Source organism: Schistocerca cancellata, chromosome 1, assembly GCF_023864275.1.
Source record: "Schistocerca cancellata isolate TAMUIC-IGC-003103 chromosome 1, iqSchCanc2.1, whole genome shotgun sequence".
Lineage (NCBI taxonomy): Eukaryota > Metazoa > Arthropoda > Insecta > Orthoptera > Acrididae > Schistocerca > Schistocerca cancellata.
In genome coordinates, this window is record NC_064626.1 from 829,483,073 (window position 1) to 829,509,278 (window position 26,206).

General features: G+C 44.9%; 1 protein-coding gene across 5 annotated transcripts in view; it reads left to right on the forward strand.

The window, feature by feature from the left end:
- LOC126188626 (titin-like) overlaps positions 1-26,206 on the forward strand; it is a 471,513-nt gene that overhangs the window by 372,847 nt on the left and 72,460 nt on the right. For 4 of the 5 annotated variants that reach the window (XM_049930244.1, XM_049930252.1, XM_049930231.1 and 1 more), the window contains 2 exons: positions 11,933-12,431; positions 18,372-19,142. In XM_049930244.1, coding sequence (XP_049786201.1) covers positions 11,933-12,431; positions 18,372-19,142 — 1,270 coding nt within the window. The remainder of the gene's footprint in view (positions 1-11,932; positions 12,432-18,371; positions 19,143-26,206) is intronic. The other variant, XM_049930236.1, reaches the window with a different exon arrangement.

Sequence of the window (26,206 nt, forward strand, 5' to 3'; positions counted from 1 at the left end):
ACTGTGTGTGATGCAGAGTACCTTGTGTGCCTCTGTCACTCTCTCCCTTTCCTCTTTCAGTCGCGAATGGTCCGCGGGAAGAATGATTCTTGGTAAGCATCCGTATAAGATGTAATCTCTCTAATTATACGCACGCGGTTTGTCTCGAGATGTACGTAGGACGAAGCTATATATTGGTTGTCTCTTCTAGGAACGTACGCTCATGTAATTTTAACAGTATATCAAATCTTTAGTCACAACGCCTCTGATGTAGAGTCTGCCACTAGAGTTACATGAACATATCCGTGTCGCTGTCGTGCTTTCTAAATGAACCTGCGGTGAAACACGCAGCCCTTCTTCGGATGTTCTCTGTTTCCTCTATCAATCCTACCTGGTACGGATCCCAGACTGACGAGCAGTACTCAAATATTTGTCGAACGACGGGTTTGTAAACTACGTCCTTTGTCGGTAGCCAACTGTTCCTGCGATTTCTTCCAACGAATGTATGGCTGACATCCGCCTTACCTACGACTCTGTAATGTGGTCGTTCCAATTGAAATCGCTCTTTTCAAATACTCCCAGATATTTAACGAATGTGACTGATTCCACTGATTTTTTTCTGCAATTGTGTATTTTTGCACAATACATTGCAATTGTTCATAATAATGGTTAGTTACCAATCCCTACAATATACTTCTTTCCTCCGGAGGTCTTCCGGAACTTCGCTACGATTTTCTTGCATTGCAGCTTGTCTGTATACAACAGCATCTTCCGCGATAAGGCTGTCACCAGCCTTACCACCAGCTTACAACGTTATCCACAAATGTCATTTATAGATATTGGGAAAAGTAATTGTTCTACACCACTCCCTTGGGGTATCCGCACAAGCTGCTTTTGGGGCTGGAGATTTCTCTCTGTTGAAAACGATATGCTGTGTTTGCTGGAAAGTCAGTCCACTAACATAGTTGATATGGTAGTCATTGCGCTCGTATTTTGTTCATTAGGCGATCTCGCGGAACTGTATCCGGAAGTCAAGAAACATATCTACCTTTGCGCCGGTGTCTAAAGCAATGCACAGTAGTGCTGCGTAAGACTGCCACATGTGAACCAACGACACTGCAGTTTGCTTGTGTGGTATGTAAGTAGCCCGCAGTTGCATGTTTCAAGGAATGATTACAGCTGGTGCTGTTAGATTTAAAGAAGGAGACAGGCATCTACATCTACGTCTACATGTACGTGGATAATCTGCAAATCTCAATTAAGTGCGTGGCAGAGGGTTCATCGAATAACCTTCACAATTCTCTATCATTCCAATCTCCTATAGCCCGCGGAAAGAACGAACACCTATATCTTTCGTACGAGCTCTGATTTCCCTTATTTTATCATGATGATCGTTTCTCCCTATGTAGGGCGGCGCCAACAAAATATTTTCGCATTCGGAGGAGAAAGTTGGTGATCGGAATTTCGTCTAGAAGATACCTCCACAGCGAGAAACGCCTTTGTTTTAATGATGTCCATACCAAATCCTGTATCATTTCAATGAGACTCTCCTCTATTTCGCGATAATACAAAACGTGCTGCTCTTCTTTGAACTTTTTCGATGCACTCCGTCAATACTATCTGGTAAGGGTCCCACACCGCGCAGCAGTATTTCAAAAGAGGACGGACAAGCATAGTGTAGGCAGTCTACTAGATCTGTTACATTTTCTAAGTGTCCTGACAATAAAACGCAGTCTTTAGTTAGCCTTCCCCACAACATTTTCTGTGTGTTCCTTCCAATTCAAGTTATTCGTAATTGTAATTCCTAGGTATTTAGTTGAATTTACGGCCTTTTGATTTGACTGATTTATCGTATAACCGAAGTTTAACGGATTCCTTTTAGCACTCATGTGGATGACCTCACATTTTTCGTTATTTAGTGTCAATTGCCAATTTTCGCACCATACAGATATCTTTTCTAAATCTTTTTGCCATTTGTTTTGATCTTCTGATGAGTTTACTAATCGATAAACGACAGCGCCATCTGCAAACAACCTAAGACGGCTCCTCAGATTGTCTCCCAAATCGTTTATATAGATAAGGAACAGCAAAGGGCCTATAACACTGCCTGGGGGACCGCTTTTTAATCACTTCTGTTTTACTCGATGACTTTCCATCAATTACTACGAACTGCGACTTCTCTGACAGGAAATCACGAATCCAGTCACATAAATGAGATGGTATTCCATAAGCACACAATTTCACTACAAGCTGCTTGTGTGGTACAGTGTCAAAAGCCTTCCGGAAATCCAGAAATACGGAATCCATTTGACATTCCTTGTCAATAGCACTCAACACTTCGTGCGAATAAAGAGCTAGTTGTGAATCACAAGAACGATGTTTTCTAAAACTATGTTGACTGTATATTAATAGACCGTTTTCTTCGAGGTAATTCATAATGTTCGAACACAGTATCTGTTCCAAAAAAAAAAAATTAATGATATGTGCGTGTAATTTAGTGGATGACTCCTACTACCATCCTTAAAAATTGGTGTAATTTGTGCAGCTTTCCAGTCTTTGAGTACGGATCTTCCGTCGAGCGAACGATTGTATATGATTGTTAAGTATGCAGCTATTGCATCAGCATACTCTTAAAGGAACCTAATTGGTGTACAATCTGGAGCAGAAGACTTGCTTTTATTAAGGCACATAGAACTCTGCAGAACCATCACTTCACTCGGCAATCTTCGATGGAGGGGCATTAGCAGACAAAAATTCTGGTGCAAGCAACCCACAATACTTCACGTTACATCGAAGGAGACCGTAACAGACTCATTGTTAGGATATATGTTACATCCCTCAATGTTGGTAAACCTCATCCTGCCACTCCCAACGTCCCAGCTCTGCTGGCGATCTCGCTTTCACTGTTGTCGTCAGTACTTTAGAAATGTAGCTCTTAATTAAGGAAACGGACAGTGTCTGATCTTTTAAAAGAAAATCTTGGAATCCTCTTTATACAGCTGTTTAATTACAACTGTACTTGCTGTATCAGAATAGTCAGTAACTTATTAGTCATCCCAAACAGGTGAACATCTGCGGCAGAAATGAACAATGACTGCTCACTCACGACAGGCTAGCTGTCAGCTTAACCATGCACAACAACGTGGGGCACATTTATATAGCATGCATCGTAATTAATGGTGAAACTGACACGGGCGAAAATACACGATGTTACAAGCAAAAACGGTCCCGTAAACATAGTTCCGTCAAATAACCGTTTGTGAGTGCGAACTCATGGTTATGAGCCGCCTTAGACTTCAGTATGAAATATTGTCATGATTAGTACAAATTTTTATGAACTGCAAATTTTTCGATTAAGTCCCCATCTAACTGAGTTAAAATTTCACCCGTGGTCCATGGTCAGATGCATAATGGACCACCGGCACATTTGATGCTGATGTAAGACGACATAATGGCCCAAGATGGATAGGTGGAGTAGTATCTCTACCTTGGCTTTTCACCCGACGTCAATCTTCTGGGTTTTTCTGTCTGGGGTCATCTCAAAGTGTACAGTACTTTGATACGGAAGAAGAACTAGAGTAGCTAATTTGAGTCTTGTCAAGTCTTACGAGATAATGCCTTGTGTTGGAAGAAATTCATAACTCACTGCACAGACGAGTGGAGCATTGCATGCAAATGCGATGACGACACTTGGAACACCCATTTTTAAGGAACGAATTCGCAGTAAACTGTAACATATGACGTGCTGAAGCAGTTTTCTACCTCCTGTTAAGCCATGGGTGAAATTTGAGGCCAGTGAAATGGGAACTGAATCTAAAACAGGTTTAAAATACATTTGTACTAGCCAGGACAATATTTCACACTGTAATCAGTGACTGCCCGTAACCACAAATACGCAATTACTTCGCAAAGGACTCCTTCGCGGTCCCATTTTTAATGGAATGTTTCAGCTGCTTCGTACCCATTTATTTCTATTTATTTATTTACTTCCACAACATTATGAATGTCCGTCCGGTCACTAAGTGTTTGTTCTCTTTCTGTAGTCTTGGCAGTTATCACACTACACATCGCTTACAGAATACGAATCATGTGGTAAGAATACGTTACCGTCGCAAGTAAATGTGATACCACATAGAGGTCTCAGAAATGAAAACAACAAACAAACGGGTGTGAACTGAGTTACAACAAAGGAATTCAAGAGTCGAAACTTCCAAAATGGAACGCAACTTCAAAAACGTTAAAAACGTATTTTCTGACATAGCACAGAGAAACTATGTAACTGTGAAACTGTTGCGTTCATTTGTTGCAGCTTATGTCATCTACTATTATGTTTTCACGATTTCCTTGGGAGTGATCACATTCACATTCATATGAACACCTAAATCGGGCGAGGAGGCATATCTCACTCACTCACCAGGCGCACATATTAGGTGCGTCGGTAAGAGATTCCTATCATACGACACACGTGCTATCACTAATACCGTGCATGACACACCAGACATGCTTTCCGTTGGAGGATTCGGCTGACTTGTCGCCTTGCCATCAAACGTTTGCTGTTCCCATTCGAAAGCCACTTCCTTTCGGCTGCTAATAGAGTAGTTGTGAAGAATCAACTTTCATTGCAGGTCCTTTCCTTACACCTCGCTGTAGCAAACGGACGTTACATACCTTACAGATACAAATTTGAATACAGCGAACAGTGAGGAAAAAAAAAAAAAGGCGCTGAGTAACTATGAACACGGCTCGCCCGCTTCGCACTCCAACATGATGACCACTTTTTTTTTAATGTCATTTTGTTCGATATGGTTCGTTTAATTTGTTCGAGGCGGATATCCCATGACACCCTTTCAAGTTGACTGTTGATCCGTTTACCCAGTTTTTTTTCTTTGCTTCTTTTCTCGCTGTTCAGTACACCTTCCTGTCATGCTTGATCTGTGTTCAGTTTTTTTTATTTTTTTCAGGTTAGCGCGAACGCAATCCCGACTTCCAAAAATTATGCGCCCAAAGGACGCGCTTTTTTTGACGGGCCGTCCACTGCGCCCTGTTTCCACTAAATCTGAGGGGGGTTGCGATTGGGTATTTCCCTTGTAAGATAGACGTGGACAGCTTGCAGCTTATCCCCGTAACAAAATAAGCCTGTAGTCATTTTGAATAGCAGAAACGGGAAATACACGCGTGATCACTAAATCGGTTCTGCCAGGGATGAACGGTTGACGGTACACCCGTCGTAGGCCGCATCTCACACATGTCACTTTCGTCCAGACTTCTGCGCACAGTGCTCGATGATATCATGGTTCATGCACCTGCTGCAAGAGCAGAATGCAATTGGAATGGGATTCTGTTTTCGAGAGCGTAACATCAAATGTCCGCTATCGGTGTGAGTGAGATATAGGTGCAGTCAGTCCTTCTGGACCCTCACCTACCGATAGAAATTTTTACCACAACCAATCAATAGGAGGATGATCAATCAGCCATTTCGCTACTTGTTGACATGCATCTCGATACATCACTGATTTGATGCAGCTCTCCGTGCTGCTTTACCCTGTGCAAGCTTCTTCATCTCCGAATAACTGCTGCAACCTATATTCTTCTGAATCTGCTTACTATATTCATCTCGTGCACTCCCTATATCATTTATTTCCCTACTCTTCCCTTGGTTATCCTTTGATGTCTCAGAATGGGTCCTATCAACTGATACCTTCTTCTAGTCAGGTGGTACAACAAATTTCTTTTCTCCCCAATTCCATTCATTACTTCCTCATCAGTTTCGTGATCGACCTATCTAATCTTCAGCATTCTTCTGTAGCAATACATTTCGAAAGCATCTTTTCTCTTTTATATAAACTTTTTATCGTTCATGTTCATTTCCATACATGGCTACGCTCTACACAAACACCTTCAGAAGAGACTACCTAACACTTAAATCTATATTCTTTGTTAACTAATTTCTCTTCTTCAGAAATGCTTTTCTCGCCAGTGCCAGTCAACATTATATGTCCTCTCTACGTCGGCCACCATTAGTTATTTTGCTGCCCATCTACTTTTAGTGTCTCGTTTCCTAATATAATTCCCTCAGTATTAACTGATTTAATTCGACTACATTCCATTATCCATGTTTTTCGTTCGTTGATGTTCATCCTTTATCCTTCTTCCAAGACTGACCACTCCGTTCAAATGCTCTTCCAAGTCCTTTGCTGTGTCTAACAGAATTACAACGTCATAGGTAAACCTCAGAGTTTTTGTTTCTTCGCCCTGATCTTTAATTCCTACTCCAATTTGTTTTTGGTTTCCTTCACTGCTTGTTTAAGTTGGAACTATTTTCTTATTTTGACCGTACAAGAAAAAAAGCAGGTATTTTAATTTTTTTATTTTTATATATTTTTTAAATGTCGTCAATACTAATTACTTTTCGAAGAAGAGTACGAGCAATACATATGCAAATAAGTTTACATTGTAAACAAAATAATCTCAGCAAGCATACGATATATTAGAAAATACTGTAGAAAATCTGGTGCAGAGGTTAAGTAAAATATTGAATGATTTCTCAAGATAATTATCTTCTTAATTTTCAGTCGTTCTCTTTGCGCATAGCGCCACAAGCCACAATCCCGCCAGACTGTGAAAACTGTGATTTCCGCAGAAACCTTTCTCTGCCTCAAAACAGAAAAAAATACTCTCAATTCCTGTGTCCTGTCATAGTTCATGTCCAGCTATCTGTCAAATTATAACAAAAATCCGTATAAATGTGCGTGTGAACCATAGTCTGCTTCGTCATTCACTGTATTTTTTATCCCTGTGCTTGAACAATGTTAGATATGATTTTCCCATATAAAAGAGCCTTTTTCCACAATACTGACAAGTGGGGTCGCGTAAAAGACAATAATCTGAAATTTCGCTGCATATATTTTGTGGACTACGTCATTTATGGGGAAAAGAGGGAATGTGTCCGTTGTCGTTGATGATGAAAGTAGCGATATTACCGTCCTACCTGAATATGCTTGTTGAAACAGTGTTGCGTTTTGATGGGCATATACACTGTAACTGGGAACTATGTTTCTCTTGGACGTCATTCTATAAGTGATCCGAACAATTTAGCGAAAGAGGATGCATCTGTTATCGTGTTATCGAGGGAAAGAACAGGCTCCGAGTAGGAGATGGGGGAGGGGGGGGGGGCGTATGAGGGTGAGGAGGAGGAGAGGGAGGGAGGGGCATGTTTAAGTAAATACGCTCTAAGATAAGACGCAACGCTAAGGAAATATCCGAATGGGGCGGCAATCGGTGGGTGTGGTGTACACGTACAGACAAACAAATCATTACAATTTTAGAAAAATTAGATGATTTACTCAAGTGAAAGATTTTCACAAATTTAGCAAGTCAATAACGTCTTGGTCCGCTCAAATGGCTCTAAGCACTATGGGACTCAACATCTGAGGTCATCAGTCCCCTTAGAACTACTTAAACCTAACTAACCTAAGGACATCACACACATCCATGTCCGAGGCAAGATTCGAACCTGCAACCGTAGCAGCAGCTCGGTTCCGGATTGAAGCGCCTAGAACCGCTCGGCCACAGCGGCCGGCTCTTGGTCCGCCTCTACCCCTTATATCACCAGTTATTCGGTTTGGCGTTGATTGACATAGGTGTTAGGTTTCATCCTGCGGTATATCGTCCCAAAACCAGTCCGATTGGTGCGTTAGATTGTAAGGTGCCAGGACATGGGCACTTACACGTTAGCTTACCAACATTAGTATTAATAATAAAGGGACTGGCAAGGGCATCAGATCATGACTCTATTGAATTATGAAAAATATGAGGCATTCTTAAGCAGTATTCCCTGCATGTCTGCATGATTGAGCCACTAACTTAAGGCGTTGGGGAAAAGTGTCGGATGTTGAGAATTGTGGAATATAAAGTCTGCAGATGGCCGTAGTTCGCCGGGCCGCCGTGGGCGGCAGGTAGCGGTCACCGGAAGCACGGAACAATACGGCGCTTTTGGGGATAGCCCGGCATCCGGAGGCACCTGTGCTGGGCGACACGTGGCGAAGACGGGAATTTCGTTTGCCTAGGGGCGTTATGACCTACTCGATCATTGGGTGGATCTCAAATGGTTCAAATGGCTCTGAGCACTATGGGACTCAACTGCTGAGGTCATTAGTCCCCTAGAACTTAGAACTAGTTAAACCTAACTAACCTAAGGACATCACAAACATCCATGCCCGAGGCAGGATTCGAACCTGCGACCGTAGCGGTCTTGCGGTTCCAGACTGCAGCGCCTTTAACCGCACGGCCACTTCGGCCGGCCGGTAGATCTCAGAAATGCAGTTGGAGGGATTTCGGCGATGATAGAGCGTTCGACATTGGCCGAAACTGAGTATTCTTCCGCCGCGTTTTCGTGCGCGTGGGAGACGGGAGAATTGTGGAGAGAGTGGACTTCGCCTTCAGCCATCGAGCGGCACGGACGTGGAGACGGCGTCTTGGCCATCGTCTTCGAAGGGAGATATAGGTCTGTATCGCAGCATTGCACCAACGCGTGTTCCGTGCAGAGTTGTGCGGTTAGAGCTCTTTGTGTGCTCAGAAGCGAGATTTTCACCAACGCTTAACCACTTTCAACAACTTACCTAATATCCTTGATCTGGTAGTTATCCTTGCGAGGTGCCGAGTATTTATCAACGCAGCTGCCGGTAATAGGGGCGCGTAATTGCAAATTGTTAATGTGCCACTCTCAGGAGTGTGTGGATCGACAAAGAATTCACATTTTTTTGTAAATTTTGTCAGTTGTGGGGGATATAAACTTGAAATGCCAATATTACAATCGAATTATCGACTTCATTGTAGCTAACATTTACCCTGTCCCAGTAAGCTTTACATGTACTCTAGTCACTGCACAGCTTGCTCACACGGGAAGGAAAGAAGGTTTGCGGTCTTGTATGTCAGAGACGGACAATAAGCTTACAAGATAATCAAAATTCCGAGCTAATTGACGGCCCTGTCCCTAATGCTCCAACTGGGGAGAGATCGGGCAACGTTGTTGGCCAAGGTTAGGTTTGGCAACCACGTAGACAAGCAGCAGAAACTCGCCGTGTACGGGCGGGCATTCTCATGCTGAATGGCTTGCCGTGAAGCGCAACAAAACGGGGCGTAGAATATAGTCAACGCGCCGCTGTGCTGTGAAAGTGGAGCGGATACCAACCAAAGTGATCTTGCTGTGAAATGAAGCGGCACCCGAGACCTCTACTTTTGGGTGTTGGGCTGTATGGCGAGTGGCAGACTGGTATGTCACCGCTGTCCAGGGCGACTCCAGACACGTCTTCAGCCTGGAATCTCACTGGCTGGAGTATAATTGTCTTAAATGATGAGTCCCGTTTCGAAATGAGCCCCAGTGACCAGCGAAGTGTCTGGAGACGCTTCGGACGACAGTATGATACCACCCTGACTGACGCCCACCATACGGCCCGACAAGCAGGAGTGATGCTCTGTGGCGCCATTTCTTTTCACAGGAGAACGGTTCTGGTTATTATCCGCGGCGCCCTTACAGCATAGCGGTACGTCGACGATATTTTGCGCCTCGTTTTGTTGCCCTTCATTGCAAGCAATCCTGGGCTTACATTTCAGCAAGATAATGCCTGCCCACACGCGGCGAGAGTTTCTGCTGCTTGTTTTCGTGCTTGTCAACTCTACCTTGGCCAGCAAGGTCATCGGCCCATTCCTCGATTGAGAACGTTTGGAGAATTATGGGCGGGGCACTCCAGCCAGCTCGGGATTTTAACAATCTAACATATCGATTGTACATAATTTGGCAAGATATGCGTCAACGGGGCATCCAAAAACTCTGTCAATCAATGTCAATCCGAATAACTGTTTGTGTGAGGGCCAGATGTGGTAAAACACGTTACTGACTTGCTCAATTTGAGAAGTTCTTTCTCTTTAATAAATCATCCAATTTTTCTGAAATTGTTATAATTTGTTTATCTGTGGATGAACATCACATCCACGAACTTCCTTCCCATTCGGATAGTCCCTTCTTGGTGCGTCGTTTATTCGTGTCAGAATGTATATGCCGGCCGTGGTGGCCGAGCCGTTCTAGGAGCTTCAGTCTGGAACCGCGCGACTGCTACGGTCGCAGGTTCGAATCCTGCCTCGGGCATGGATGTGTGTGATGTCCTTAGGTTAGTTAGGTTTAGCTAGTCCTAAGTTATAGGGGACTTATGACCTCAGTTGTTAAGTCCCATAGTGCTCAGAGCCATTTGAACCATTTTTTTTAGAATGTATATAGTTTACGAAGTCCGTTAACGTTCCTGCAGAATGTGAGAAAATTACTGAGAAGTGTCGTTTAACAGTCACAGCTTGAGATTCGCCCATTTTTAGAGTTCGGTACCTTGAACGGTAAAAGCGGAACCGTTATAACATCACTGTGTTGTGCGTCTGTCTATCCGTCTGTTAAAGCCCCTTTTCTGAGTAATGCGTAGAAGTGTCAAAATGGCTCAAATGGCTCTGAGCACTATGGGACTTAACATCTGAGGTCATCAGTCACCTAGAACTTAGAACTACTAAAACCTAACTAACCTAAGGACACCACACACATCCATGCCCGAGACAGGATTCGAACCTGCGACCGTAGCGGTCGCGGGTTCCAGACTGAAGCGCCTAGAACCGCTCGGCCACTCCGGCCGGCGTTGAAGTATCAATTGCAATTTATGTTAAATACTAAGGTCTACGGTCTGATGGCGGTGTACAAATTTTGTGCTTCTAAGTAAATGCAGTCAAAAGATAGTCATTTACGTCACACCTTTAGACACTCGGAAACTCTCTCGTCAAAAGCTATAGATGAGCTATCCACATATACAATTAAGTTTGTACGAAACCCTCAGAGCGGGCGTCCTATTCGGACTTGTCCGATTTCTCTTCATCTAAAGACATATTTACTTGGACTTGTTGGAACATGGTTTAGGTGGAGTAACAAGTGTTCGTGTTACAATATGATAAGGTTCGTCAGTTGCATTCGCCCAGTAGGGCCTAAATTGAGATGCGTCAGCTCCATAAATTAGTTACACATATTCCACTGACAATACGTTCTATACTACGACGACCACGCTAGCCTAATTGCTGTGTGAAAAACAACCATCTAGTAATCATTCCAGAGGTACTGGGAATGGCTGCTGAAAACTTTTTGGACGTCTGTCGTATTACAGTAGCTTACATCAACACATTTAAGTTCATGGTAAATAACAAGAAATTTCCTCTCTCGTGATGTTGTGAGCTTACATTTGTGCTCAGTGTTGATGAAAACATAACCTAATGAAATCTACCACTGATTTATAACCGTCCGCAGCTCGTGGTCGTGCGGTAGCGTTCTCGCTTCCCGCGCCCGGGTTCGATTCCCGGCGGGGTCATGGATTTTCTCTGCCTCGTGATGACTGGGTGTTGTGTGATGTCCTTAGGTTAAGTTAGGTTTAAGTAGTTCTAAGTTCTAGGGGACTGAGGACCATAGCTGTTAAGTCCCATAGTGCTCAGAGCCATTTATAATCACTCTGCATAGTGGAGATTTACATATGGAGAAAGACCAGTATTTATCTTAATAATTCTGAAATCTCTTTTAAAACTAAATCCTTGGCATAATACTGCTCCTTGGCGTCTAGTGTTTGACAGGAGTAGATGCGATCATTGTATGCCGTAAGTTTTTGTCTCCACTGTGTACAGTTTTCAATCACAGCTCTAAAGCCCACTGCCTCTCGATGCAGTTGTCAGGATTTCCTCTTTACTGTCGTAGTCAGACTCTCGGTTGAAGCACAGAACGTCAGCCGCTGTGCGGAAGACAGTAACGTTCGCCAGAGTCCTTTCGCGAGACTATTTCTGTCGAGGGGCCCCGCCGAGGGGAAGGAAGGAGGCGCCAGCGAGGCAGGGCCCGGTCGGATATCCTGGTGACGCGCCTGCGCCGCCGTTGTTGTGTCTGCAGGGCGGAGGAGCCGGCCAGCGTGGGGGACTCGGACCGCGAGCAGCGCTCGTCGGGCAGCTCGTCGGACCGGCGGCGCGCCGGCGTGCTCGAGGAGATCGACTCCGACGAGTTCTTCCTGCGGGAGAAGGGCATCAGCCAGGAGGACGTGGCCGTCGGCAGGTACCTGACGTCGGAGATCCGCGACGCGTTCCGCTCGCCGGTGAACGCGCTGAGGCGGATGGACGCGGACGAGGACGGCGGCGGCGGCCGGGAGTCCCCGCTGGCGGCGCAGTACCGCGGAACGCCCGAGCGCGAGCCGGAGCGGCCGGCGAGGACGCGCTCGCTGCGGCCGGCGCGCCGCCGCCACTCGCCCAGCCCGCCGGCGGAGGCGGCGCAGCCGGACTTCGGCACCTTCCCGCCCGCCAGGCCCAAGCGCAACCGGCGCGCACCGCTGCTGCAGCAGGCGCCGCCGCCGCCGCCGCCGCCGGAAGCTGACCGGCCAGAACGGGACCACTTACAGGTACTGCAGTCACCGCTACTACTGTGTAATATAAAAGTATCATTTATGTCTACATTTACATCTACATCCATACTCAGCAAGCCACCTGACGGTGTGTGGCGGAGAGTACTTTTGTACCTCTATCGGTTCTCCCTTCTATTCCAGTCTCGTATTGTATGTGGAAAGACAGATTGTCGGTATGCCTCTCTGTGGACTCTAATCTCTCTGATTTTATCCTCATGGTCTTTTCGCGAGATATACATAGGAGGGAGCAATATACTAACTTGACACCTCGGTGAAGGTATGTTCTCGAAACTTCAACAAAACCCCGTACCGAGCAACTGAGCGTCTCTCCTGCAGAGTATTCCACTGGAGTTCATCTACCATCTCCGTAACGCCTTCGCGCGCTGCTCTCCGTCGGATCTTCTCTATCTCTTCTATCAACCCTATCTGGTACGGATCCCACAACACTGCTGAGCAGTATTCAAGCAGTGGGCGAACAAGCGCACTGTAACCTACTTCCTTTGTTTTCGGATTGCATTTCCTTAGGATTCTTCCAATGAATCTCAGTCTGGCATCTGCTTTACCGACGATCAACTTTATATGATCATTCCATTTCAAATCACTCCTAATGCCTACCCCCAGATAATTTATGGAATTAACTGCTTCCAGTTGCTGACCTGATATTTTGTAGCTAAATGATAAGGGATCTTTCTTTCTATGTATTCGCAGCACATTACACTTATCTACATTGATATTCAATTGCCATTCCCTGCACCATGCGTCAATTCGTTGCAGATCCCCTTGCATTTCAGTAAAATTTTCCATTGCTACAACCTCTCGATATACTACAGCATCATCCGCAAAAAGCCTCAGTGAACTTCAGATGTTACCCACAAGGTCTTTTAAGTATATTGTGAATAGCAACGGTCCTACGGCACTCCCCTGCGGCACACCTGAAATCACTCTTACTTCGGAAGACTTCTCTCTATTGAGAATGACATGCTGCTTTCTGTTATCTAGGAACTCTTCAATCCAATCACACAATTGGTCTGATAGTCCATATGCTCTTACTCTGTTCATTAAACGACTGTGAGGAAATCTATCGAAGGCCTTGCGGAAGTCGAGAAACACGGCATCTTCCTGGGAACCCGTGTCAATGGCCCTCTGAGTCTCGTTGACAAATAGCGCGAGCTGGGTTTCACACGATCGTCTTTTTCGAAACCCATGCTGATTCCTACAGAGTAGATTTCTAGTCCCCAGAAAAGTCATTATACTCGAACATAATACGTGTTCCAAAATTCTACAACTGATCGACGTTAGAGATATAGGTCTATAGTTCTGCACATCTGTTCGACGTCCCTTCTTGAAAACGGGGATGACCTGTGCCCTTTTCCAATCCTTTGGAACGCTACCCTCTTCTAGAGACCTACGGTACACCGTTCCAAGAAGTGTTGTGTAACGGTCACTCACTTTGTTCTTCTGGCGTGGCAGTCTCATTGTGATGTGTTGCGGTATATCCATTTCCGTGGCTCTCTTGGTCACTGTTCGTGCAAACATCAATCCAGCTTCCAAAGTGACATCGCCTCTTACTAAATTTTCTCTTCTTCCACAGGATGACCACAGTATTTACGAAAAGACTATTTAGTATCAATATGACCTTACTGTAAAGTTGTTTTTGTAATGTCATTTATCCTAAGATGAGGTTTAACCCTCGAAACATATCGCTAAATAAATAAGTAATACAATAGTCGACAAAGTTTGTGACTGGTAGCGGTAATTTAAAAAACCTTTACATATTTCTTGATACAATCACGGTCGAAAAATAGTCAAAATGGCTTCAAATTCTCCTAAACAGTTATACTTGAGAAGTACAAACGCAAAGAAGTATAAGCAAATCGCTAAAATGTAATGTCTCTCTGACATCGAAGCCTTCGAAGGTGATCTTTAAATTTTGGAAACAGATGAAAATCAGATAGGATCAAGTCGGGACTGTATCGAGGATGAACAATGACAGTGAACCCAAGGCGTTGGATTCTTGCAGATGCCATAGCACTCGTGTGTTGTCTGGAGTTGTGGTGTCGACGAAGATGGTGCTCCATGTGTGGACGAACTCATCGAAGTCGTAACTCAATTACAGCACGCTTCTTCTCACGCACCGACATAGTTACGTTACACGCCGCCACGTTACATGCTCCATTTCGGAGCACCTTAGCGGCTAAGGGCTGCAAATATGTAGAAATGAAGAATAAAGATGTAAAATTCTGATGATGTTTGTTTTTAAAAATCTATAAGGGTTTTCATATAAGAAAGTAGGAGGCTCTACTTTTCAGCACGCCCTCGTATAATGTGCCCTTGTGCCCTTTAGATCGCAATATTGTGTCATGAACCGAGAAATCTAAACACTGCTTACGAGGAGTCAGTGATAACACTTGCTAATTTCACCATGGGATTTACACAGGTTGATACGCAAAGTTCAGTAGACTTCATACTTGTTGCCTGGGAGTCCACACGTAATGCCATCCCACATAACATTCATTCCATTATGTCACAGCTTAATGATGAGTTTCTTCATGAAGAAAACTTGTGTTCATATTTTCTGGGTTGTGCTAGTGATGATTCGAAAGACTGGGAACATTCGCTTTGAAACCAGTAAAGCGATCACTCGTGTAGAGTAATAGCTATAAACCTTGCCATTGATAATGTCTTTCAAAACACAAAGGCGAAATGAGTTTTCATGATAAAACTGATTTTCTTCAGATGCACATAGACGGACCCAACGTGACAATCATCAACAGACGACAAAAGTACGTTTCTCCCTAGCAAGGAATGTTGTTTTACAAGGTGGGGCTTTGACAAAGTGATCTGTAAAAGAACCAGTTACCTTTGTTATTGTTTTTCCTGTCTGTGGACTCCCGTGCACGAACATACAGCACCGCTAATCACTCAACAGTGTAACAATATCCACTCACATCAGCCATCGTTCCACAACTGAAACACTGCAATACAGAAACAAAACAATACGATACTGACAACAACATTTTTTGTCAGCTTCAGTGTAGGGATATTAATGCAACAATTATTTATTCCCCCAACTGCACAAAACCAAGAAAGCTTCAAGAACATCCTGTGCGTTGGCTTCCAGAATATATACACTCATCAACAAAAGTGTTGCATAATATGTCATGCAGGAGCATTGCTATTGTTACTATTACTCTACCGACCGGGAAGTCACCCTGAACGTGTTTGTAAACATACACGCAATTACCATGGGCGCTACCAACAGGTTGAAAGCTGCACTCGAATGGACTGCAGCATTTTAGTTAAAGTAAAGCACCAATAGGGACGCATTAGAGGCGTCTGTGGAACAGTAGTTGTAACACCCATCATGCTACGAAAGACATTCGCGACCAATGATCGGATCCGCATCATCACATTACGTGCAAAGATACAGGGTGACAATTATTGAACTGTATGAAATGAAACGTAAATTAGTTACAAGCTACAGGGTGTACACACTTTATTCAACATGTAAACGGCACTACAGGTGCTCGGATTTAGGTCATGACATGTTCGATATTCCTGCCATCATTGGCGATTGTGTGGTGCAGACGAAAAGCGAAATTCTGCATGACCCGCTGAAGTGTCGGAGCATCAATGCTGTCGATGAACTCCTGAATGGCCGTTTTCAGCTCAGAAATGGTTTTGGGGTTATTGCTGTACACCTTGTCTTTGATATAGCCCAACAAAAAGGAGTTGCACGTGTTCAGACCCGGAGAATATAGCGGCCAATCGAGGCCCATGGCAGTGGCCTCTGGGTACCCCAGAGGCAGAATGCGGTCCCCAATGTGCTCCTCCAGAGCACCAAACACTCTCCTGCTTCGATGGGCCTGAGCTCTGTCTTGCATGAACCACATCTTGTCGAAATCAGAATCGCTTTGGACAATGGGGATGAAATCATCTTCCAAAACCTTCACGTAGCTTTCGGTAGTCACTGTGCCATGAAGGAATATCGCGTTGATTATTCAGTGACTGAACATTACACACCACACAGTCACCCGTTGAGGGTGAAAAGACTTGCCGATCGCGAAATGCGGATTCTCAGTCCCCCGAATGCGCCAATTTTGCTTATTGACGAACCCATCCAAATGAAAGTGAGCTTCGTCGCTAAACCAAACCATATACACATTAACAATTCTCATCATGTCCCGGGATCAACCATTCAGTTTGAACGTCCTAACGCAAACCCTTCAGAAGTTCTGACGATTTTGTTTCATACATTTCAATAACTGTCACCCTGTATGTCAGCAAGGGAGGTTGCTCGATGGGTTATAATCATGCGGAACGGATACCCCATGATCGGATTTGGGCGTTGTTATAGACGAACCTTGGGTTTGCTTGCACCCTGCTATAATCACAGACAACGTCTTTGGAGACAGCCCGGTAATATCTAGTGCCTCGAACTCAGTGTGTGCCGCATGTGCGACAAGACGGTGGTGGAGTGATGTTCTGCGGTGACTGGACCTAGGGTCACTATACACTTTTCTTTGTTGTCGTAGTTGTCGGGAGCGATCTCACTGCCCTACGGTACAGAGAAGAGAATCTGCAGCAAATAGTTGGAATACATCGCCAACATTTTGGTGAAAAATTCATCGTGATGGATTATAGCTCGCATGGTCATTGTACTGTTCTCGTGAACACGTTCCTTCAGCAAACTATTTCACCAGAACAGAGTTACCTGCCTATTCCCCGGACATGAACCTAATAAAATGTGTGGGATCGATTGAAATGAGCTGCTTTTGGACGACATCAAAGACCACGTACTTTGCACGACTTAGACAGAATCGCCATTGAATAGCGAGACGGTTTGGACCAGAGTTGGCTTGGTGATCTCGTCGATGGTATGCCACAACAAATTGAAGCCCACATCCGAGCAAGGGGACTTTCCACTACATACTGACATTTCTAAGGACTGCTGCTGTGAATGCCCTCCTCCTCCCTACCCCCTTGTAGGAAACAGACGATTTTGGCATTGCACAAATATTTTTTTTTTCATTTGGTGATTTAGATATATTGCAAATGAATATAAACGCATGCTACAGAACCAATTTTTTTATTTCCTGTGCTATGAACTTCGAAAATGGTGATACAAAACTTTTGTTGATGTGTGTATGTAAATGTAGATTACCTGTGGCCAAAGTACACCTGTCAAGGTTATTCAAGGCAGTCTCACTGCTCTACGCTGCAACGACAAGGACCTGCTGCCAACAGTGGGCAAGTATCGCCAACATTTTGGTGACAAATTCATCATGATGGATGACTGCTCGCGCGCTCATTGTGTTGTTCTCGTAAACAGGTTCCCCCAGCATGCTAGATCACCAGAACGAAGTGGTCTGCCTGTTCCCCGGAGATGGACCCAATCGAATGTGTGGGATCGATTGAAATGAAGTGTTTTTGGGTGTCAACAACGGGCACAACTTACAAAGGATCGCCGTTGAAGAGCGAGACAATTTGGACCAGAGTTGGCTTGGTGATCTCAGCGATGGTGTGCCACAACAGGTTGAAGCCCACATCCGAGTAAGGGGACGTTCCATCACACAGTGACATCGGGACTGCTGTGAACAAGCCTCACCTCTCCCCTCGCCCTCCCCTCCCCCTCTCCCCCCCTCCCCCCCCCGAGCCCACCCCCCACCGTTTAGGAAATAGACGATTTTGGCATTACGCATTTTTTGATTTGGATTTTTGGATATATTGCAGATGAATGTAAGCGCGTGCCAGTGAGCCAATTTTTATTTTTGATGCCACGAATTCTGAAATTAGTTTATGTGTGTATATATAGATGTGGATGCAGAAAGCGTTGAGTGCAGTGTCGCAAGACGTTGGCCTCAAAGTACATATTCTATTGTCTTGTGCTTCATTCCTACATATGCGAGACATTTAATTGCACGTGTGTTGTTCTAGCAGCAGGAATCGCAGCAGCAGCAGGAGGAGGAACCGGAGAAAGAGTTGCAGAAGCAGCAGCAGCGACACGAAGACGACGCCGATATCGACGCCGTCCCGGCAGCCGAGGACGACGAAGCGAAGAGGGCCGAGGAGCCGACGGCCCGAGCGCCGCCTACTCTGACGCTGACGGGTCCGCAGGAGTCGGTGGAGACGCAGCAGTCGGCGGACGAGCGCCAGTGGGCCATGGAGGTGGAGGACGAGGAGCAGCCGCTGCCGCAGCCGGAGCCGCCGCAGCCGCCCAAGAGGAAGCGGCGCAGCAGGAGGGACCTCTCCGACATCCCGCCAGGCGGCGCGCGCTACGCCAACCAGGACTTCGACGCCGGAGACGCCTCTCCCGCCCGGTACGGCAGCGAGGACTTCGCCGCGCAGCCTAGGTACGCCAATGAGAACTTCGCAGCCGAATCCGCTGACAGGCTACACAGCGACGTCTCCGCAACGGAAGGCGACCGGTACGCCAACGGGAGCTTTGTGGAGGCTCACGACCGCTACCGGCTCAATGAAGTGCCGACTATACGCCGCTACACCACCGAGGATGTCAGCGACTTTAAGGTAGAAGAGGAGATCCGGTATGCGGAGGATGCCGAGGAGAAGGTCGAGGGTCGTTACGTCAACGGCGACGCCCTCCTCGACGACTACAGGAGGCACTCTGTGGACGCTAGGCTGCCCGTGGTGAACGGCCACTACACCAAAGAAGACTGGCTGGAAAGCGTGCAGTCCAGCAAGCACGAGGTAATGCTCTTCAGTTTTGGAAACACCTTTTCTATCGTACGTGGTGTCCATAAGGTCCCAGATCATTTCAAAAAATCTAACTATTAGAAGTATTAGAAATAGTGTACCGTGGTTTGATGTAGAAATGTTCAGCATCTCTCAAAACTATTTTTTCTGTTCTGCCAGAATTTGAATGTGTGCTCTACTCATCGCTAGTAGGACGTCAAAGCGATACTCGAATTCTGCCAGTGTACAGTCAGCACTGCAGCGTCACAGTTCTGATGTTTCATTCATCTCTGCAAGAACGGAAGTAGTTTCTTGACGGGTGTTGTGTCCCCGCGATCCTTGACTAAACACCACAGAAATCGTATGACATCGGTGGAGGGTGCGGACCATGCGATGGGACCATAGTGACCCATCCACCTCTCAGGAAATGTCTCATTCAGTGCTTCCCACTTGAAGAATTGACTTCTGGGGGCCGCGTTGAAATGCAACTTGTTTTCTGTCAACAGGTGCTTGAGACAGAGGGGGACATCTTCTTCGAAGAAGGTCTGTGACGCTGCCTGTCTCTTCAATGTCTTTGAACCACTTCGTATGCTTGTTTTTGCCGGTGGTGCCCTCTCATAATGACGTCATAATCCAGCAGTACCGCAGATCTGGATTCTGCATACCTGATGACAAATTGCGCCTTCTCCTGTCCGAAAGAACAGACACCTTATCCATATAAGTATATAGTCTGGCAATACTGGCCATGACCTCCTTCTTCTGTGCGGATGCACACAATTCCCCGAACTCTTACGGGACTTGGAAGAATTTCTTCCACGAGTAATGAGTGTGTTGGGGTGGGACACTACGAATGTAGTGTGTGGACATACAAGGTGAGAATGTGGGTTTCGCGGGAGGCCCTGCGCGAGATAGTCCCTGCAGTCGCACTATCCTCTGTGCCCTCGGAGGCTCAGATGGATAGAGCGTCTGCCATGTAAGCAGGAGATCCCGGGTTCGAGTCCCGGGCGGGCCACACATTTTCACCTGTCCCCGTTGATGTATATCAACGCCCATCAACAGCTGAAGGTATTAATATAATTCCAATTTCGTTCTAGACAGCTGCAGGTCATCAGTGGTGTCTGTTCTTTCGGACATGTCTGAAAGAACAGACACCTTATCCATGTAAGTATAATTAAAAATACGTTTGCTCTCGATTCTGATGAGAACAATCCTACCACGGAACTGTTCACAATAACACACTCTCTGCCCTATCTTCCTATTCATACCGAATCTTGCTCCCGTTATAACATTTTCTGCTGCTGTTGACAGTACCCTATCCTCGTCTGGCCACAAATCCTTGTCTTCTTTCCATTTCATTTCCTAGATTGAGACTTTGCATTTCTCTTTTCAGATTTTCTAGCTTCTCTACCACGTTCAAGCTACTGACATTCCATATCCCGACTTCTAGAACTTTATCCTTGCGCCGGTTATTCAATGTTTTTCTCATGATAACCTCTTCCTTGGCCGTCCCCTCCCGGAGATCCGAATGGGATACGATTCCGGAATCTTTAGCCAATGGAGAGATCATCATGATCAATTACAGGCCACATGTCCTTTGAATACATGTTATGTGCCATTAATGCAGTGGTTTCCATTGCCTTCTGCAATCTCATGCCGTTGATCATTGCTGATTCTTCCGCTTTTTGGGCAATTTCCCACCCAAAGGGCAAGAGAGTGCCCTGAACCTCTGTCCGCTCCTTCGCCCTCTCTGTCAAGGCCGTTGGCTGAATGAGGGTGACCTCTTATACCGGAAGTCTTCAGCCACCAATGCTGATTATTATTCAAAATATAAGCGGTGACGGGGTTATAACCTGAGATCGGGAACGTTTTGATTACTAAACAAATACGCTATCTTTTTTCTTTAAGATCATTTGTCTGTCTGTTTAAGGATTAGACTATTATAAAACGGAATTTCTTGAAGGAATGTGGAACCTAGAAATGCCCACAACTCCACAATTTGTAGCGAATTAAGGTTTAAAATATCACCTGCAGAGATCAAAATAAAAAAAAAATTACAACTGACTCCAGTTAGAGTAGAACGCTCGTCCTTTACGTTCGTAAACCGTCAGCCTACCCACTCAGCCATTTTCTTTATTTTTATTTTTTTCTATTACTTCTCCTTTTTATAGGTCGTGGATCTATCTTCTCATGTAGCTAAGTTTAATCTCTAAATATAAAAAATATATAAAATCAAAACCACCCCTATTTGGCACCGCCACTTTAACTCTACCATTAAAAAAAGGAAATGAACTATCCATCTTCAGATCCCTAGACCACGGGTGACATTAATAAACTGAAAGTAGGGTAAATTAAATTTCATGGATGTTTGTTGCAAGATTCTAGTGCGAGTCGTTTACGAGATATCGTATTTTGAAAAGTTTCCGCATAGACCCTTATTTGTGCCATTCAACCTGCGTAGATGTTACGTTTCCTTACCCTGCGCTTGTGTTTCCTTCAGTGCATTGCTACTTGCTAATCAAATGGTTCAAATGGCTCTGAGCACTATGGGACTTAACATCTGAGGTCATCAGTCCCCTAGAAGTTAGAACTACTTAAACCTAACTAACCTAGGAACATCACACACATCCATGCCCGAGGCAGGATTCGACCTGCGACCGTAGCGGTCTCGCGGTGCCAGACTGTAGCGCCTAAAACCGCTCGGCCACACTTGCTAGTCAGTTAGTGCGTGACAGTCCAAGCAGCAGGTCGTGAGCGAACAATGGGATTTGCCAATGCAGAAAAAGCCGACATGCTCGTGGTGTATAGAGAGTGTACACTGAAGCGCCAAAGAAACTGGTATAGGCATGCGTATTCAAATACAGATATGTAAACAGGCAGAATACGACGCTGCGGTCGGCAACAGCTATATAAGACAACAAGTGTCTGTCGCAGTCGTTAGATCGGTTGCTGCTGCCACAATGGCAGGTTATCAACATTTAAGTGAGTTTGAATGTTGTTTTGTAGTCGGAGCATGAACGATGGGACATAGCATCTCTGAGGTAGCGATGAAGTGGGGATTTTCCAGTACGACCATTTCAGGAGTGTGCCATGAATATCAGGAATCTGGTAAAATATCAAATCTCCGACATCGCTGCTGCCGGAAAAAGATCCCACAACAGGACCGGCGACGACTGAAGAGAACCGTTCAACGTGACAGAACCCTTCCGCAAATTGCTACAGATTTCAATGCTGTGCCATCGACAAATGTCAACGTGCGAGCCATTCAACGAAACATCATAGACATGGGTTTTCGGAACCGAAGACCCACTCGTGTACCCTTAATGATTGCACGACACAAGGCTTTACGCCTCGCCTGGGCCTGCCAACACCGACATTGGACTGTTGATGACTAAAAATATGTTGCCTGGTCGAACGAGTCTCGTTTCAAATTGTATCGAGCGGATCAGCGTGTACGGGTATGGAGATAACCTCATGAATCTATTGACCCTGCATGTCAGCAGGGGACTGCACAAGCTGGTGGAGGCTCTTTAATAGTGTGGGACGAGTGCAGTTGGAATGATATGGGATCCCCGATGCGTCTAGATACGACTCTGACAGGTGACACGTAAGTAAGCATCCTGTCTGACCACCTGCATCCATTCTTGTCATGCCCACTGTGCATTCCGACGGACGTGGGCAATTCCGGCAGGACAATGCGACACCCCACACATGGTGAATTGCTACAGAGTGGCTCCAGGAACACTCTTCTGAGTTTAAACACTTCCAATGGCCACCAAACTCCCCTATTGAGAATATCTAGGATGCCTTGCAACGTGTTGATCGGACGAGATCTCCACCCCCTCGTACACTTACCGATTTATGGACAGGCCTGCAGGATTCATGCTGTCATTTCCCTCCAGCACTACTTCAGACATTAGTCGAGTCCAATGCCACGTCGTGTTGCTCTCTTCTGCGGCTCGCGGGGACACTACACTATATTATGCAGGTGTACCAGTTTCTTTAGCTCTTCGGTGTAGAAAGAATGCAGTTCGTTCTCGTGTGACGTATAAAGCAAGATGTCCCAGTAGACGTCAAGCCTGATATTGGAAGGATTTAGTCCGTGTTCGGCCAATTAGTAGTTTTAGTCCATTACGAGATTTCGTTTGGGTTGTTAGTAGGTGGGATTTCCAAGTTAGATTTTCGATCGAACGTTAGCCCAAGATGTTTTAGTGTTTTTTTCCTGGGTGGATTGGATGTCTGTGGACTGTGAAGTGAAGATATCGGGAACGGCTGTTTTGTCTATAATTACTGTTTTGCAGAATTAATGGAGAGGTACGAATGGTTACACCGGAAGGTGAAATAACTTAACTGGAGATTGAGGGATCGTTGGGAAAAATGGAGACCAATATAAGATGTAGTCAACCTCTGCGGTGGTTAATGTCTTGCATTCCATAGCGGGGTTGGGGAAGTAATCTTTGTCTCTCTTATTGCTGCACCACCGATCAGTGAAGAAACATGTGTGGGTAAAACTTATACGTCAAGATCACAAGTTTTCTTTAGTGATTGCCACTTTCATGTAAGTGAGGAGCTATCTTCAGATCTAAAATGCAGAAAATGGCATATAAAAAGAGAACGACAAAAAATACACTCAGTGTTTGAATTTCCATTATGCAATACACGTTGTTGTTGTTGTTGTTGTGGTCTTCAGTCCAGAGACTGGTTTGATGCAGCTCTCCATGCTACTCTATTCTGTGCAAGCTTCTTCATCTCCCACTACCTACTGCAACCTATCATCCTCCTGAATCTGCTTGGTGTATTCATCTCTTGGTCTCCCTCTACGATTTTTACCCTCCACGCTGCACTCCAATACTAAATTGGTGATCCCTTGATGCCTCAGAACATGTCCTACCAACCGATCCCTTCTTCTAGTCAAGCTGTGTCACAAACTTCTCTCCAATTCTGTTCAATACCTCCCCATTAGTTATGTGATCTACCCATCTAATCTTCAGCATTCTTCTGTAGCACCACATTTCGAAAGCTTCTATTCTCTTCTTGTCTGAGCTATCTATCGTCCATGTTTCACTTCCATATATGGCTACACTCCATACAAATACTTCCAGAAACGACTTCCTGACACTTAAATCTATACTCGATGTTAACAAATTTCTTTTCTTCAGAAACGCTTTCCTTGCCATTGCCACTCTACATTTTATATCCTCTCTACTTCGACCATCATCAGTTATTTTGCTCCCCAAATAGCAAAACTCCTTTACTACTTTAAGTGTCTCATTTCCTAATCTAATACCCTCAGCATCACCCGACTTAATTCGACTACATTCCATTATCCTCGTTTTGCTTTTGCTGATGTTCATCTTATATCCTCCTTTCAAGACAGTATCCAATCCGTTCAACTGCTGTTCCAAGTCCTTTACTGTCTCTGACAGAATTACAATGTCATCGGCGAACCTCAAAGTTTTTATTTCTTCTCCATGAATTTTAATACCTACTCCGAACTTTACTTTTGTTTCCTTTATTGCTTGCTCAATATACAGATTGAATAACATCGGGGATAGGCTACAACCCTGTCTCACTCCCTTCCCAACCATTGCTTCCCTTTCATACCCCTCGACTCTTATAACCGCCATCTGGTTTCTGTACAAATTGTAAATAGCCTTTCTCTCCCTTTATTTTACCCCTGCCACCTTCAGAATTTGAAAGAGAGTATTCCAGTCAACATTGTCAAAAGCTTTCTCTAAGTCTACAAATGCTAGAAACGTAGGTTTGCCTTTCCTTAATCTAGCTTCTAAGATAAGTCGTAGGGTCAGTATTGCCTCACGTGTTCCAATATTTCTACGGAATCCAAACTGATCTTCGCCAAGGTCGGCTTCTACTAGTTTTTCCATTCGTCTGTAAAGAATTTGCGTTAGTATTTTGCAGCCGTGACTTATTAAACTGATAGTTCGGTAATTTTCACATCTGTCAACACCTGCTTTCTTTGGCATTGGAATTATTATATTCTTCTTGAAGCCTGAGGGAATTTCGCCTGTCTCATACATCTTGCTCACCAGATGGTGGAGTTTTGTCAGGACTGGCTCTCTCAAGGCCGTCAGTAGTTCTAATGGAATGTTGTCTACTCCCGAGGCCTTCTTTCGACTCAGGTCTTTCAGTGCTCTGTCAAACTCCTCACGCAGTATCATATCTCCCATTTCATCTTCATCTACATCCTCTTCCCTTTCCATAATATTGTCCGCAAGTACATCGCCCTTGTATAGACCCTCTATACACTCCTTCCACCTTTCTGCCTTCCCTTCTTTGCTTAGAACTGGGTTTCCATCAAAGCTCTTGATATTCATGCAAGTGGTTCTCCTTTCTCCAAAGGTCTCTTTAATTTTCCTGGAGGCAGTATCTATCTTACCTCTAGTGAGATAAGTCCCCCATTCCTGTCATTTTTCCCTTACGCTCTCCTTGAAACTCTGTACAACCTCTGGTTTAGTCAGTTTATCCAGGTCCCATCTCCTTAAATTCCCACCTTTTTGCAGTTTCTTCAGTTTTAATCTACAGTTCATAACCAATAGATTGTGGTCAGTGTCCACATCTGCCCCTGGAAACGTCGTACAATTTAAAACCTGGTTCCTAAATCTCTGTCTTACCATTATATAATCTATCTGAAATCTGTCAGTATCTCCAGGCTCCTTCCATGTATACAACCTTCTTTTATGATTCTTGAACCAAGTGTTAGCTATGATTAAGTTGTGCTCTGTGCAAAATTCTACCAGGCGGCTTCCTCTTTCATTTCTTAGCCCCAATCCATATTCACCTACTACGTTTCCTCCCCCCCCCCCCCCTTTCCCTACTACCGAATTCCAGTCACCCATGACTATTAAATTTTCGCCTCCCTTCACTATCTGAATAATTTCTTTTATTTCATCATACATTTCTTCAATTTCTTCGTCATCTGCAGAACTAGTTGGCATATAAACTTGTACTACTGTAGTAGGCGTGGGCTTCGTGTCTATCTTGGCCACAATAATGCGTTCACTATGCTGTTTTTAGTAGCTTACCCGCATTCCTATTTTTTTTATTCATTATTAAACCTACTC